Below are 17,019 nucleotides of genomic sequence, written 5' to 3'. Positions count from 1 at the left end.
CGGCCCGGCCTGCCGCGCACGGCGTCTGCAGGGCGCCGGAGAGTTTCCGAGGGAGGGGGCCACGTGGAAAGGGAAAAGGAAAGAGCCGCTGCCGAAGGGGAACGACAAGAGCGGTGAGCCGGGGCAGACCCCGCGCCGAGCGCCGTGGCCTCGCTCTGCCCCCGGAGCGACCCCCCAGCAGCCACGGCCGGCTGGCAGGAACTGCTTCCGAACTCCAGGAATCCGCGGCACCCTCGGGACAAGCGGTGCGCAGGCCTCTCCTAGCAGCTGTTACCCCATCCACAGGTTTTGGAATATTTACAGGCTARGCGTTTTAATGTACTAAGTACGTTCAACGCACTATCAAAACAAATCAATACATCTGCTTTAAAATATTTCAGACAGAAGTATTTGTTCATAAATTCTCCTTTACTGTATAATGGAATTGTTGTGTTAATTATCGGCATTTTCGCCAAGGATCTAATTTATCTAACAAAGCAATCCTGCCACTACAAGTGAATTTTCTGGTCTTCTCTTACTGATGTTAGAAGGTCAAATAAAATTATATTTAAAATGCAAAGTGTGGRTCATTAAAATTTCAGTCTATGTTAAATAAGTACATTTCTGAATATTAATAACAACAAAATGACTGATCTGTTGAGGACAATATAATAACTACCTTACATTTCCATGTTTCAGCTCTTGGTRTTATAAAAGCTTACAAGAATGCAAAAATTTAACTATTCATTTTGTCCCACTGTAATACATGTAGCAGGGTTGGCCTTGAGGTAGGTTTGAAAATCACAGGCTTATGAATGTGCCTGCATTTTCCAGCTCCCTAAGTGCCTTTTTATCCATTCAAATCTGGGTGCTTCAATTCAAATTCACATCTCTCTCATGAGKTTTTTTTTTCCCTTTAAACAAATATACTAACCTGAAGGGCTAAATAGTCAAAATGTTGCAKGGAAAAATGATACCAAAAACATAGCAAATGAACAGATGTGAATCTCCCTAAGCACAGTTTTCAAAATTTAGCCATGGRGATAGACTATTCTATTTGCAAGCATTCCTAAGCTTTTACCTGAACAGCTGGGATAAAAAATCTGTGAGAAACAGGTATAATAAAGAGTTAAGGGTTGTATTATATATGTATTAAGAAATAATGCTATATACTTTTCATTTTGCTATAGTTTTCTTGTATGGTGTCAAAATATTGCATCCTTTACCATTTATTATCCTTATTACTGCACCATAAATTAAAATATATAATAAATACAGCATCAGTAGTTTATCTCATGCAGTTTTCATTATGTGGCTCCTTTAAGAAAATTCTTCATAACAAGCTTTGTTCCTAAAAACRACCAGGTTCATGTTACACAACTTGTTCCTGTAAAGGGAACAACATAGCTCGTAGCCACACCAGATAAAGCCAGGTAAAATCCTTAGGTGTACTCAGATYTCAGCATTACCTAATGAAAGCATAAATGTGAGGGCAAAACCTCTAAAAATTAAAAATCCTACTAAAGTCTCCAGTGATGAAAAAGTGAACCATTGCTTTAAGGAAAAAAAAAAACTATTTAAATTTCCCCTTTGTAACAGGAGTGTTTTGCTGGATCTTTTACATGTTAGTGAACAGAGCAGAAGAAAAATAACACATATACTTATGCAAATCTGGATGAAACCATGGTTTTACCTTTCTACCTTCTCCCATTTGTTCCTGGTTGGCAATTCCTTCCCCCTCCCCATGGAGACTTSCACTTGTCACTGTGACTCCTCACCGGCTGTAGCGTGGAAGTACCAAAGGGTATCTGGCTGCAGTTCTGAAGTGGAGTTATTAACAAGTGGGGATTATTTTAATAATTTTCATTCACCACTGCGGTTATGGAAAATGCACATCTATAGCTGGATGACTAGTTCATAAACAAAAGAAAAACTCACCAAAATGCACTGCTGTGTTGGCCACTCARTTCTGCTCGTCTCTGAACAAATTGTAAGACACTCAAGAAAAGTTGCAAACTGAAGCATTTGAAAAATCAGTGCAAGAATGGCATTTTTCATGCCTGTTTGCTCCAAAGGGTGCTCTGATTTTAATTGCCTCAAAGAGGCCTTCGATTTACTATTTGCTACAAACAGTATTCTAATTYAGTCTATCCTGTGAGTCTGCAGCTGCGTTCAAGTATCGTAATATGTCTGGTGCTTGCTGAACTGTTCTTCTGAAATTAATTCACTCAGTTCGTTATGTGAAATGGTTTATGTCTACGCAGACCAAATTAATACTGCATACTAGATGACGACTTAGCCATACTATTCTTTGGTGCAACTGCAGGAACTGTAAAACTGCATTTTCATGGCAGGAAATAGAAAATCATTCTCTTAGTTAATATGCTATAAAAACGTGAATCACCACTGTAACGATGTAGTAGAAAACAGGAGAATAACTTGGATTCGTCTCCAGCGCAGACGCCGCGTTTCCCCAGACCTGAGAAGCGCAGCCAGCCCCGAGAGCCTTCGCGCCCGCCCGAGGGCCAGGGCAGCCCCGGCGCGGTGCCGGCAGGGCGCCCGCCGCGGCCGGGGGCTCTGCCCCGCTCCGCCCGGCTCCCCACCCTCGGGCGCCGCCGAAATCAAGAGTCAGTTCGATCTAATTTAGTGGCATGAGGAAACCTCTGATAAACCTGCTTACTGAACACCAGCGACTTCAGGGGCTCTGGACCCACAGTCCGAAAACTGCCTTGGGAAGCAGAGTGTCCACAGCTCTTGGCATGGAGGGGAGCTGCAATCTAYGGACACTTTATGTGATATTCTAATTCACACAGTAAGTGTTATAGTTGCATCAGTCACAATTGTTAAGCACAATTTAAAATAAGGACTAATTTCTTTCRTTCTGAATGAAAACATCTGTGTAACCTCCTCCAAATTTTGGCAAATGTATTTACAAACATATTTCTTAATTTATTTCTGGGACCAAATGAATTAATACTTCATTTAGGAAAATTATCTTTGCCTTTAATTGTTTTCTTTGCCTTGAAGAATCTTAATAGGTAATGAAACAGACTTGAAACTTTTCATAAAGAAATCTTATGCACAAGTTACGTGCTTACTTAATTAGGTTGTAATTAAACCAAACTATTAGTTACTCTGACAGCTGTTGCTACGATTGCAGTGTGAGGGCAACAGCTTGCATACCTTAACTGCGAYTGAACGCTCGGAGTCTTTGACCCAGTCTGCAGCTCCAAAGTACTTCAAGTTCCTGCATTTCACTCTTTCATCTGGTTTTCCTAATGGGATCTTTCTATCTCTTCCCGATTATGGATTTATATTAATGGACCGGTCACTGGAGGCAGAATTTTTTGCTTATGTATAATTTATTCAGCTTTATTAAATAATCAGTATACTAAAGGTCATGCGTCCATTTGTGCTAAGGCGGAGTTACCTGCGAGGGACATAAATCACAGCCCCTTACACTCCTCTAGGTAATAATCTCCTGAGGATGTCATTAATTTAAAAGGAGAACAGAAACAGAAGCATGCAACACAGATTTAAATATTATGCATCATATAAGGCAATAAAAGCCAAAACAAATTTCCTATGCTATAAGCTTCGCTAGCTTAGGACTGGAAGTGTAGCATGCAGCACGCGGCTCATTTTATTGAAAGCATTCGGCTTAAGCCCTCCGCAGTTCCCTGCCCGTGCACCGCGCAGAACAGCAGCTCTGCTTCTGCTGGTGCTTGGCCTAGTTTCGCTTCTACGGCTGATGCTTCTTCAAAGAAAAAAACAAGTGTGGGAAGACACTGACAAAAGGAAATGAATACCATGGAGATGCATTATGTGCCCTGCATTAATACTKCTATAAGCTTAAATATACTTCATTATTTTACTTCCTTAGCCATTCCTTCCTGGTAAAAAGATATGGGGAAGGTTYCTTACACTTTTTTATCCTCATTTAATTTTTACTTCATTTGCTTTTGTGTTTAGCTTTTCAGTCACCACTTATTTATGCCTCATCCTGGCATATCTTCCTATCAGTAGGAAAGAAGGTCATACCATAAATKAAACTGCAGTATAGATAGACACCAGGAATATTTCTGTTCTGTCTTACTCATGCACTTATAATGCTATTTATTTACACAATCATAGGTGTATTAGAAATGTCATTCAATAGCCTCCTACATTATAAAAAAATCTTTGCCAATAATTGCCATCAAACATTTATAAGAACTTAGATGTGGAGAAGAATTGCTTTTTTCTCTGTCAAAAGATGAAGTCTTGTAATTTATTATGGTTTTTATATGCTAATATATATACTATGTATTATGCTATATCATACAATATATAGAATATGTTTATATGTTTGTTTTGCATAATTTGTCTTCTATTTATTGTTTTTAAAATTAGTTATTTTTATTATATTTAAATAATTATAATTGCCTGTACTGATACATAGAACAATGTTCATAATTAGAGTCATTTAACCTGCAATACAGCTAAGTGATTTAAAAGGGAGTTTGGGCTTTCATTATTATAGCAAAGGAAAGTGTAATTCTGAAAGTCTYTGCTTTGGAAAAAACCAGTCATGTTACACAAAGAAAATGTACAGAATTAGTTCTATCCTGATGTTTCTGTGACGCTCTTCTCTCTAGTTTTAGGAAGTTCAGGCAAGGAATGTCTCCCCTTTTTCCTGAGAGATTACTCTAATGTCTAAAAGAATAGTCCTAGAAAGTATTTTTAATTTCCTGAGATGCTAATGCATGCTTGTGGTCATGTCTTCAAAGCATTGCTCCTTTTCCGCAGTAAATAACTGCAGAAAATCAATATTCACAGATGAGCAACTGGCTTTGGTGGCACTAGCTTGCCCAAGTCAAGTTTCTTTTTGAGGTTTGTCAAGTAGCTTACGCTGCATTTGCGAGTCTGGTGTCTCAGACTCATGAACAATCTTGTTATGCAATTACACTTTAAAATAGAAATTCAGCGGCAATAAATATTTCAGTTTCTCAGCTCTTTGCACTCCTCCACATAAGCTCACCTTTCTCATGCCAGAGCCACAGTCATTACTATAAGCTGAGGAAATYTTTAATTCCGGAATTTTATATTGATCTGTATCAACCCTTGCAAGTAGGAAGTGAATTACCTTCCTGTACTCAGTAAGAGCATCCAAYGCCAAATCAAAGTGAAGATAAATTACAGCCGAGTAAAAAGCAGGACCCCGGGCCTGCTTCCAGGCCCTGCACGGCAGCAGCGCAAAGCGGGCGAGTTTTGGGCGCGCTGCGAAACGCGTGCGCCTGAGCGGCGCGGGCTGCCGTGACGGGTGTTGGCAACGGCGCGGCGATGGGTGCCTGGCTAGTTGGCTCCCTGCATTCCCGCAGAGTTATTTCAGTGCTACCGAGAGGTCACGTAACTGTATATATGGTAAAAATAATAATCTTTGGCACACGTGTGCCTTGAACAGGATCTTTATTATTTTAAATTTAAATAAATAATTGATTCGAAAAGTACGTGTGAACATAGTTTGATGTCCTGAGCCAAATTATTATCATTTTGCTGCTGCCCATAGAGCGAATAAAAGGAAAAAAAAGTTACAGAGTAACTGAGAAGGGCTTGAACCACGCAGCTAAGTACCGGATTCGGCTTGCAGCCCCTACCCTTTAGCCTCCCCAACGCTTTCCGCGACGAAGCAGAAGGTGGAAGCGCTGAGCAGAGAGGCGGGCGTCGAGCAAGGGCGCTGCGGCGAGGCCGCGCCGGCGTCGCGCACCTGCCCCGTCCCACGCGCGTCCCACGCGCGTCCCACGCGCACCATGGGCGACAGCGCAATCCGAGCGGTGCCAGCTACAAAGCTGCGTGGACAAACTCATAAAAATCTCACTGCCCACAGCCTGACCCCCAGAATACTTTTAGAATGTTTTCAATTTTAAAGAAACAGAAAAATTTCAAAAATGTTCAGAAKTCATCTTTAATGCACATAGAAGAAAATCAGTGTTTTTAGCATCTCCTTAGAGAGACTTTGTTTTGAATATTTGGATTAAAACTCTTTTTGCAAGATAAAAATAGCATATCCTGATCTACCCTGCTTAAGGTGGGATAATTTATATCTCTTTTTTTCAAATCTAGTCAGTAAGAAAGATGCCAGTCTGTGTAGGAGTGGCAGAGGTTGGTCTCAAAAAAAACTCTAACACTATTTAACTTCCTGTCTTTGGTAACACTACTCCAAGCAAAAATTATACATCTCCCCCAGGACACCTTTTTATTACTTCTGACAATTGCCATTCTAAAGCTCCTGAAGCAGAAATAACCGGAAATCAAATGAGGAAAATCGAATAAGTCACAGTGATCACAGTGRTCACAGTGATAGGCAGCAGAAAGCTCAATAAAATGTGACACCACTTATTCAAGGCACACACCACCAGAAACACTTGCAGTGTTTGAACGGGGGTAACAATTAACAACATAAGCGCTAGCTCAGTTTCTCCAGGGCAGCCCAACTGCCTTTAATTAAGTTAATGAAATCACCAGCACTGCAAAGAGGCACGTGAGACAAGAAAAAGTAGTGCCTGTAGTACCTGCTAGACACGTACTTGTAAGCAGCCAAATCCTTTGGAGTTCCATGCCATATTTAGTGTCCTTAAACAATATTCCTGCACTTCTCTGCAGTTACAAAGTAAGGCTTGCAGGATCCTGTTAAAAGAAACTACATTTGAAAAAGCAACTGCAATTAAAATATCTGTATTGCCACACTTTATTTTCACATGATAAATAAATTTTTGAGGAATTACAACTGAGGAAACACTATTCCAATTTTTCAGTCCTCCAAGCCAATCTTGTAATGAGCGCGGACTCCTTTTTGCCTGGAGCGGTAGGAGTTTTGCAGTTAAGTTCAGCGGGAGCTGCAGATTCAGTAATACGGAGCCTTCAGAGAGCGCAGGCTCGGCCGCGGAGGCAGCGGCTGGCGCCGCGTGACCCCGCACGGCAGCGTCTGCCAGCAGGGCCTGCCCCGCGGCGCGCGCCCGCCCCAGGACCCGGCCGAGAGCCCGGCTCCGCGGCGCAGCGCTCGCGCCGGGCTGGCGCGCCGGCGGAGCTCTGCAACGCTCGACCGTGCTGCCCGCAGTCCGGATTAAGGGGTGCTAAGCATGAAATTATCTTCGCATTTTTAAGTCAAACACTTCCAATTGTAAATTCCTTAACAAAAAGCCTTTTCTTTTGCTTCATTTAGATGTGGAAGATTAGGGAGATAATCCTCACTTTAATTAACGAGAAATAAAAATAAAAAATAGAAGCTGTCCTGATGGTTTTTAATTACTTCATCCACTTTAGATCATTCTTATGCACAGCAGCACATTTAACAGATACTTGCTGTAGCACAGCTGGGATCCAGGAGCCTCACGCGAGTGCCACTGTCCGTGGTCTACATAACCACGCGACGGGGGCCCATCCAGCCCGGCGAGTCTGAGCTCAGACCGTCCTGACACCTCCCGGGTCCAACCAGCACCCACGCRCCTCTCTGATAAATGCTCCTTCTGAACTGGCTTTCTCTCCAAAACCCTTTCTAAAATCTTTCTTTCAAAGAGTTTCMTCACGCTTTGGCACTGGAGTCTATACGGCCTTTCCGTCCTGTTGCTTTTGTTTTATTCGAGGCAGACCCGCGCTTGCAGAATGTAATCATGTATGGTTTTGCCCTTTGCATTACATTCTAAGCTCATTAACCCAATTTACACTTTTTTGCCTACCCCCTTGGTTTTTCCTCCTCACTTCTGCTTCTGGTGTTGTTGCATAAAGTGAAAAGCTACAGAAAGAATGTTTGGACAGTGCTGAAAACACGTTCTGCAAGGCTCTCACAGGTCACAAAACAACTCATTCAACTTAATTCAAATGCAATAGAACTAATAGACTTTGGACCAGAGAGCAAATGATTATTTTGTGTTAATTACTTTTTGTCTGCAGATTTCAGAGGAGGGCAATTTCAGGTTTATAATGGAAACTCAATTGCAGCAGTGATGGTAAAGTGTCTCCACCACTCCAGAACTGTTAGTTTCCAACTAGTGTAACCCTGTTCTRTTTCAGAGAAAATATTCCTGGGAAGACAGTTTCATGATTTAAAAATCTTTTAAAGAAGGGGAAAAGCTATACATACATTTACCAGAAAGAGATACCCCTGCAGCTCAATTTAACGTCAAGAAATGTAAGAATGTAGAAAGAATTTAATGAATCGATAAAAGAATACAAGCACTAGAAAAAAACATTTCAACTGTAATGACAACTCCTCTATATATAGCTCATGGTAACAGCTACTGTAAGCAAGTTTTTTACCGAAGCCGATGGCTCAGCCTGTTGTAAGGGTTTCCATCGTTGAGTAAATCTCACCAAGCTACCTCGATCTATGGAACAATTTTGCAAAGTCTTTCTCTGACTGTGCTGAGCAGGGACAAGATGATAACAGTGGCTGGCACTAGCAAGTTAATTTTATAACTAAAACTGACATCCTACTTGAATGCTAGCAATTTAAAAGAGTAATGCATTGTCAGTTTTAGCTAGAAAGTGGTTGCTGTATGATTTTAGAAGTCTTTTGCATATTTATTTTGTCCCACTTTAAATAAATTTGGGTAAGATTGATCTTGTTAGCTCCAAATGCAAGTCCCTCTTGGCCAGACTGAGGAAATAAATTAGACTTTGCAAACATTGCAAAGACTAAATCAATACATTAATATTTAGGGGACATTAAGGCGGCTTATGAAACAGAAAAAAGGCCTTGAGTATTACTTTGGAAATATTATACAGGCTTAAAACAAAAACATTGATTGCAGTTATGGATTAAATCTATAAATTGTATTTACATAGCTAATTAAATTATTTACATGAACACTGTATCATATACAGCTTACATATAGAAATGAAATGATACTGAGAAGGCAGAAGAGGAATAAATTCAGTGTCTCATATAGGATATATTTCTGGAGTAGTCCCTAAAGAGAATACGATTCAACCCAGTGTGGAGTATATTAAAATCAAAATTAAGATATCAAGTAAYTAATGTAAGAAAGCTTTTGTGTCACAAATTCCCTAATGTTAGCATTTTGGTAGTTAAAKAAGTAACTGATAAAATCAATAACAACATATTTATATTTTAAACTTCAGACACTGCTTGCTTATACATTTAGGAAATGCTAAAGAGATGGTGTCTTAAATTTTCCAAGTTTTTATCTGCCCCTTCACCTCGCCTTTCATAGAGRAAGCTTATTACACAAATCATTTGAGTCTTCTTTTTGAATTAAACTAAGCATGAAGCATCCTCCTTACATTTCAAGAATTAGCTCAGGAATGCTCTTTAAGAAGAACGAGCAAACAACATGGTGACACAACAGACTGGCTTCAGCGTCCTAAGTTTAGGCACCACGCTGCGACATGGGAAAGTCAGGAGCCTGCAGTGCCGATGAAGAAAGACAGGCACTTCTGCAAACGCCGTCAGCCGGTGYTGCCTACGACCTGAAGTAAAACCAGGACATGGCGAACTGCTCGGGCACCAAACTGTCACTGCAGAGTAACGCTAGAGATGCGCTTCACGGAACGCTTGCTGCTTCTACTTTCTGYAGCTAATGCCTAAAAACGTCCAACATATCAAGTCATATGCACGATCCTACAGCAGGCTGAACCTACCATACGTCACAGAGAGAGACCTGGGAGAATATTRCCTATGACATTGACCCTGTAATGGCAAATAAATGTTTTTATGAAATACGCTGAAACTGTGAACCACTGCTACACCACAGAGGAAGACAGAGGAAAATAAAGGAAATAAAGGTCCTTGTCTTGAGGGAGAATTGCTTTTCCACCCTAAACTGGTATTGTTTTAACACTAAGAATGTGAACAAAATACATGAATCAGAAGGTCTGAGCATCCTTCAGTACTAGCAGGGAGCCAACGAGTCCCAACAGCCCATCTGGGCCTGACAGCAACTGCAGCATTAGTGCTCTACCCCTCGACACTAAGGTAAGAGAGAGAGCGAAGAAAATCGTTCCTGAATGTAGCAGGGAGCCGGCAAATGCCCTGGAGCACAGAAGTACGCGGTGAGAGGATGAGGAACACAGCCTCTGCGGGATGGGAAGGCAGAAGYGCACGGGGAGCGCTTAGACGAGGAAGGCAGCTGGAGCCGGCGGTGGAGGCAGTGACGGCAGCCAAAGCGGGGAGCCGAGGGTCGGGGCTGCTCACGGCAGTGAGGCCTGTTTAGCGAAAGGTCCGTGCTAACAGCTGAGTTAAGCTCGAGCTGTGCATCCACCGTCCAGACCGAAATACAGCTTTGAAAAAAAATACCTCCAGATTCAGACTGGGCCACCAGGTCCCGGTGCATATCATCGTGAAGGTTGAGAGTGCTGCCAGGCACCTCTTTGGCATTCAGACGCAAACGCAGTTTTCAGATCTTCAAGCCCCTCTAGGAACACCACCATGGCCACCACGGACCACCAGACTGTATGCCTGGCTTCACAGCCCCCCTTTCCGCCCCAGCCGCTCCTCCTGAGCACCCGGCCCAGAACGCTGCCGTCATCACTAACCCTCTCCTAATTTCTCAATAAAAATCACTCAGACCAGGTTAGGTTTGTCTAATTTTGTACAAGTATTATCCTTTAACTTGCATGATTATTTTCCCTTCCCGAGATTCACAGCATTATTATTGTTGTTGTTATTATTAATAAAGAGTAACAAATTTCACTCTGAGCCTTCATTTTGCTAGATTAGGCGAAACAATCGCTTTCAGTTATGTTCTTTGCTCCCCGATCATCTTGGTAAATCCTGGTCAGCCGACAGATTTCTGAACACTATATTCTGGCCTCTACCTTTCAGGGGCTTCTTACATGCACCTAATGCAAGTATTGAGGGATCCTACCAGTCACAAGCAATAGTATGACTTACACTTTTCCAGTAGGGTGCAAGAGCCTCATTATTGTATCCTGACACCCATAAAACATGAGGAGAACTGAAGACTTTGGGCTTCGACCTTTAACTCTGCCCTAAACCAAAATCAGTTCTCAAGGATACTGGTAAACATGTCTTAATATTTCTGCAAATTGCAAAGGAAACACAAGCTCAGAGGATGCAATTTAAACTTTGACAGAATAGATGTCAGATTAGAAATTTCAGAAAATGCAACCTTTCCCTAGAAAATTGTGAGTAATGTAGTATGGTAAGAGGTATTTCATCTTCTAACTTTACTATGGCAAACATCTGATATTTAAATCATCTGCAGTTCATGCCTTTGCAGATCAAGCATCTGGCTCTGATGCAGATTGAGTTGAACTCCTACCTTCTAAACTTTTAATTAATTACTTCACAATGCTCATGTCTTTTTAATAAGGTCACTGAAATATTATTAACTGGATTTTCTTCCTCCTCTGCATGTGGTTTTTCTTTCATTGATGTAAATGTGGGCTAAAGAGACATTACGCTTTTTTCTTTTTCATTATTTATCTCATTTAGTTTCCTCGGTACAAATAGATTTAATTACATAATAGTGCTGTAAACTTAACTTCTGGTGGTCTTGTTAAGGCATTGAGCAGGGATTTGGGAGATCTGACTTCAGCTCCAAGTTCTGCCAGTGATCTCCTGAATGCCCTTGGCCAATTCCCCCGCTCCAGACACGTGCACGTGGGGCAGCAATGGCAAGAGGCTGCTGCTTTCTTCCAACGGCCCTTACTGACCACAGTACTGGACAGTAACTCCGTGCGCAAGATCTGTGGTTTAATCTGTGAGTGCACAATAGTGCAATGTAGCCTAAATAGCATTTTGGGATGCTATTGTGAAGAGACCAAAAAAAAAAAAAAAAAGAAGAAGAAGAAGAGCAGGAGGGGGAGATCAGATTTTTAAGCCAAGGACAAACCAGGAACCATTTACAGACTCAGCCACAGCAGCTAGCCAGAAGGCTGATTTTGTGGCTTGGACCTCTTCACCTTTATCAGTTTTATTCATGTAAAATAGGCATCTTTAACTCATTAAAAAGTATTCATTCTCTGAAAAACTCTCTAAATAAGATTGGAAATTGTCAGCCCAAATAGCACAGCAAGGAGTATTCAAAATGCCATCTACTAGCAAAAAGATCTCACAGATGCACACACAAAAGAAAAAAAAGGACAGGTGGACTCGTACAGTTTTTAAAAGTGAGGGTTTCACAGCAAATAATTCAGAATTCAGAATTTTAACTTATTTAGGAGCTTATGAGCAGACATAGATCTTTATTCTTTTAATTTATGATGCACTGCCTACACCCCAGGCCCTTTACATTCTGCTGTTTTCAGCAAGGGAATGTGGTCCTTCCCTTGGAGGGAGCCTTTCTTTTTCAGCAGGATATGGCCAGTAGGGCAGGGGAATTTTGAAGGGCTAAGACTTCGCTTCTCAGATTTTCCTTTGCTTCTGTTATTTCATGTGCTGCTGCAGATCTGCTGCTGATAATTTATTCACAATGTAAATGGAAAACAAGCATTTTGTTTGAACGATTTTACTTTGGCTTATGATCTTCTTTTCCTTTCCTTTATTTCTGCCTAATAGTGGAAGTTATTTCTAATCCTTCAGTCTGAAGTCATGAACACTACTAAAAGAAAACATAAAACTGCTTCTATAAAATGTTGTTATATCGTCCCTATGAACCCTATTCAGCAAGATAGGATATATAAACTTACAGCACCAATTAGCTACTTGATGTCTTCTTTACAGTCTTGGTTGTTTTCCAACAGGTATATCTCCATTWCAAAGGACGCATAAATCTCACATCTTTACCTCCCAAGTCACAGCACATGGAGGTTCGTGAAGTGACTGGTTTATTAGCGGTGGAAGTATCAGCCAATTCGGTTAAAACTGTTTACCTGCTTAAATCAAAGCACAAGTTCACAGCCCAAACCCTGAGGCGTGCACAGCTGATGACTCCCGCGCTCTGCAGCGCGCTGCTCTGCAGCTCGGAGCGCGCTGGCGGCGACGGCACGGGCGGCAGCGAGTGCCGAGGGCTCGGGGAGTCTCCGCTCCGCCCGCTCGGGCACAGCCCCTCTCTGCACGCCCCGAGCGCCGCAGCTTCCCTCCGTGCTACCTGCTAATTCAGCTGCCCGGGAAAAACACGGCGACAGCGACTTCTCAAATTTATCTTCAGAATGGTTCTCCTGCTCTAGCTGTGCTGTTCTCGCATTCTGGTTATGGTTCACAGTCTGGTCCCTATTTGCTATATAAAATAGAACTGAAATAACATTGAAGTAATTGGATATATATCCAACTGAAATAATAATTGAAAATGTCAGAACTTCTTCATTGCAGCTTCCCAGTCCAATAGTATATAAATACTTCCATATTCCATGAACTAACTCCCCTACACAAACAACATGTATAGGGGTCTTCACACGATAGCTGCCTTTGAGAAAAGGTTATAGAAATGACAAAGTTATGGCTTTTTGGTTGAACTAATAAAATAATATTCTTTATGCAACAAATATACTTAGTTCTTGCAAAACTACAGCCTGACATGCTTACAAACCAATAGGATCAAAAGGTGCAGCAGTTAAAAATAATTAGTCTGACAAACATTTCACATGTTATTTGTAAGGGATCTGGGTGTGCCATATGGATTAATAGAGATTGCCATTTAAAGTCTACTGCTTTATATTCATTGCTTTATTACTCATTAARAATGCAAAAGAAAATGTTAATGATGATTACACCAAAGACTAATAAATTAAAGCCTTAGGTTACACTTTGCATTTCTGAAGATATAAATGCAATCGCTTAATAATTATGCATATTTTTAACTATTGAGTCATTATTTCTCTATATTCTTGTAGTTAACTTAATTAATTATAAGCTTTTGTTTATATGTTTTATACATGAAATTAATTTCCAGCTTTGTTTTTTAGCCCCTCGTGTGATGGTATTAGCTCTTACAAAGATAATCAAAGCCAAGAATTGTTCACCCTGGAATAATACAATAAAGATACACAAAATGTAAAACTTACACCCRTGTTCTGCAGTGCTTCTAACAGAACAGCATCTCATGGCAATAAATGGATGTCTTTTATTAATAGGATTGAGATCTTAGACAATATTTCTCTGAGAAAATTACTGTCTGGAAGAAATTAAAACTATCGATTTTTATGTTACAGCAAAAACAGCTTAATTTTTTGCCTTCACTGTTTATTTTGGTTTTAATCAATGATTAATTTCTGTTTTTGAAGAACTGTTCTTTCTGGTTTTTTTAAGCTAATTAATTCTTGCTTTTATAACAGTGATTACAATGGTGCAGACCAGAAACAACACTTGAGGTACTCTAATGATATATTATATTCTTTTAAATATCAGTAAAACATTTAGTGAACTCCATATGTAAAGCTTCATGGGGGTAAGACAAATGCACGCTGGCAGGTAAGGCAAACGCTGTGGGAAGAGGAAGGGCCTGCTGACCGGCTGCGGGACACCCTCCTGAGCTCTTCTTGCAGCTCACCTTCGGGAGCACCTTGAGAACAGGGGCAGCTTCCAGCAAGCCACCTGCTGCCCTACCCACCGACTCAGAAGGACGGGACCATCAAGCATCTTCATGCTTTCTACTGGGCTGCCCTTGAAGAACTGTCTCTCCAGAACCTACACAGCAGCCCGTTTTTCTCCTTCGCAGCGCTCGTCAGCAACCTCCTGCTGGAGAACGGGACTCGGCGCTGGCGTGCCAGGGCCGCCCTGTATCACCACCTGCAAACTCGGCCTGACAGACTGCGCTCTGCTCTCTGTCGCATGGCATCCATCCGCTGTCTTTTTCTGATACTTCTATTACATGACCATCAAAGCTTGTCTTGTCATTTTGTTCCACCATCTAGCACCACAGGGTCCTGATCTATGAGGACTGCTCCATGGTGTGTTACAGTAACAGGATTAGTGTTAGGAGCAGAACCCTTTTCCCCTCCTTGTAGGCTTGTGCAAGTTGTGTCATTACTCTTTGTCCACCACAAAAATCTCCTTCCATCATGTTCATTTGGTAATGTTAAAAGTCAGCTTTAAAAAGCCCCGAAGTATGGGGTTTCATTAGATAAGTTAAAAGTCACCTTTGGTACCTACACATCATTATTCAGATTACATACAGTCTGGTTAAGGCCTGCAGGGCTTCAGTTTGCTGATACTAAAAGCAACACTCTGTTTCTGTCTGTTTCTGAACACGTCTTGGCATCATCAAGGAAATGAGGATGTTTCTGGCTGGCTGTATTTGGTACCCGTGTTCAAATGCAGAGGCTGTAAACCCTCTGCGAACTCAGTGCCTCAAAATGCAACATGCAACTTTAAATGACTCAGCTGAATACTATATGCATAATAACCAAATTTTGAGCCATGCAGCAGACCTGTGGCAAAGCTGGGGGCCGGACTTAAGGTCCCTTCCCACCTCAATTATTCTGTGCTTCTATACAGATAAAACTCCCCTGCTTTGCATCACAACACAGAGACAAGAGCACAACGACATTAGAAAGCCATTTCCATTCTACGTGGCAACAGCTGCGTTCAGACATTTACAGATAAAATTTGCACTGTGACACAGACTTCATGCACCACAGCACTGCAAGTGTCTATTCTGAAATGGCCTATTAGGACTCTTTGCCCATTGCTATCCCAAAATAAGTGACTTCAGCTTGGAATTTGCTCCACCAGCTGCCTGTAATGACAAATTATCCCCTGGCTGGTAGCCAGAAACCACAACGAACCACAGCCCTGCCTTAGCCTCCCGCTGGGATGTGGGGCAGCCGGACAGGCACACGCGACACAGGTTTGCTGGAGAACGCRGCCGACTCCTCCTCTCCTTTTGCCATTTGGGGTGACACTGGATGGCTACTTGGTTCAAGAACATGATGACAGTGCCTGGCTATTACGTCGGGTGTTATGTCACCAGAAATACTGTTAAATGAAGTCTGAACATGAGGAGTTATTAGGCCAGACACTTCCTCAGCTGATAATTAGCTATAGCATATTACTAATGCAATACAACAAAATTTACCATTAAAGGACAGTCAGAGCTTGACTCAATTGCTGATACATCAGATGGAGCTGTGGCTATTGCATTCCTATTTCATTTCTAGTCTAAGATAGTCAGTAAGACAGGCAATAATGTTTGGTATGTATCATAGTCAACAGAGTGAATAAGGAAAAAAGACGATCCAAGAAAATGGGGTAGCATGTCATGGGAAGAAAGGATATCTTTATGACAGGTTGTTGGGCGATGGCAGTAGCTATAGGGACTTAAACCTGATATTGGCAAGTTGGAGTATTAGTGGTCCACTTGCTCATTTGAATCAGCAAAGCATTCAGCAGGGGTTGTCAGTGCTGTAGAGATCAACAGACACCCCCCTGGGCTAAATATCTAACAGCAGGGGCCTGGAGGCAATCCTAATTTTATACATGATCAATTAAGCGAGGTAAATTTAAATTAATTAAAAAAACAATTAGACTGAGAAAATATATTCTAGAAAATATATACTAAAAAAGCAGACTTAGTTGACTTTTCCTATCTATAAACCTGGATTTTTTAGCACATTGCAAATAAAAATCAGTAATTTGAACACATACCTTGAACAGTTAAGTGGACCTGCATCGTTCTAGGAGTGTGTTGAGTTTGCACAGAACAAGTGTATGGACCATCATCTGTCACATCTACATCCTGTATCTGCAGGCTGTACTCTCTTCTGTTTGCTGTTGCAATTGAAACTCGAGGATCTACAGACCACTTGTCACTTCCAGCAAAAATAATGCTCGACCGATTCAGCCAGGCACCTTTTGAAGCTCCATCTTCCAAGTAACACCTGTGGGAAAAAATGAAGCACTATGTATGAAAATGTAAGGAGTTTTTAAATACCATTAACTTGCCATTGATTTATAGACTTCAGTCTAAGAGTCAATAGCAAGTTACTGGTAAAAATCACCAATAGTCAATACAACTACGGCGTGCTAGACTTGAACCTCAAAACACAAGTCTCAAATTCAGAAAATACTTTTCAAGATTATTTTGGCTTATGATAAAATAAAACCCCTATCTTGCATGTCTGTAAGGTTCAACATTCAAT

At 41.3% G+C, this 17,019-nt stretch overlaps 1 protein-coding gene across 1 annotated transcript in view; it reads right to left on the bottom strand.

Moving 5' to 3' along the window:
- Positions 1-16,645, bottom strand: part of NEGR1 (neuronal growth regulator 1) — a 134,333-nt gene extending 117,688 nt beyond the window's left edge. The window contains exon 1 of the mRNA XM_085306349.1: positions 16,526-16,645. Within this exon, the coding sequence (XP_085162475.1) occupies positions 16,526-16,550 (25 nt within the window). The 5' untranslated portion in view covers positions 16,551-16,645. The remainder of the gene's footprint in view (positions 1-16,525) is intronic.
- Positions 16,646-17,019: the final 374 nt, after the last annotated feature.

This window comes from Rhea americana, unplaced genomic scaffold (genome assembly GCF_003343005.1).
Source record: "Rhea americana isolate MKP2758 unplaced genomic scaffold, rheAme1 scaffold_239, whole genome shotgun sequence".
Lineage (NCBI taxonomy): Eukaryota > Metazoa > Chordata > Aves > Rheiformes > Rheidae > Rhea > Rhea americana.
This window is presented reverse-complemented; position numbering and strand designations above follow the sequence as displayed.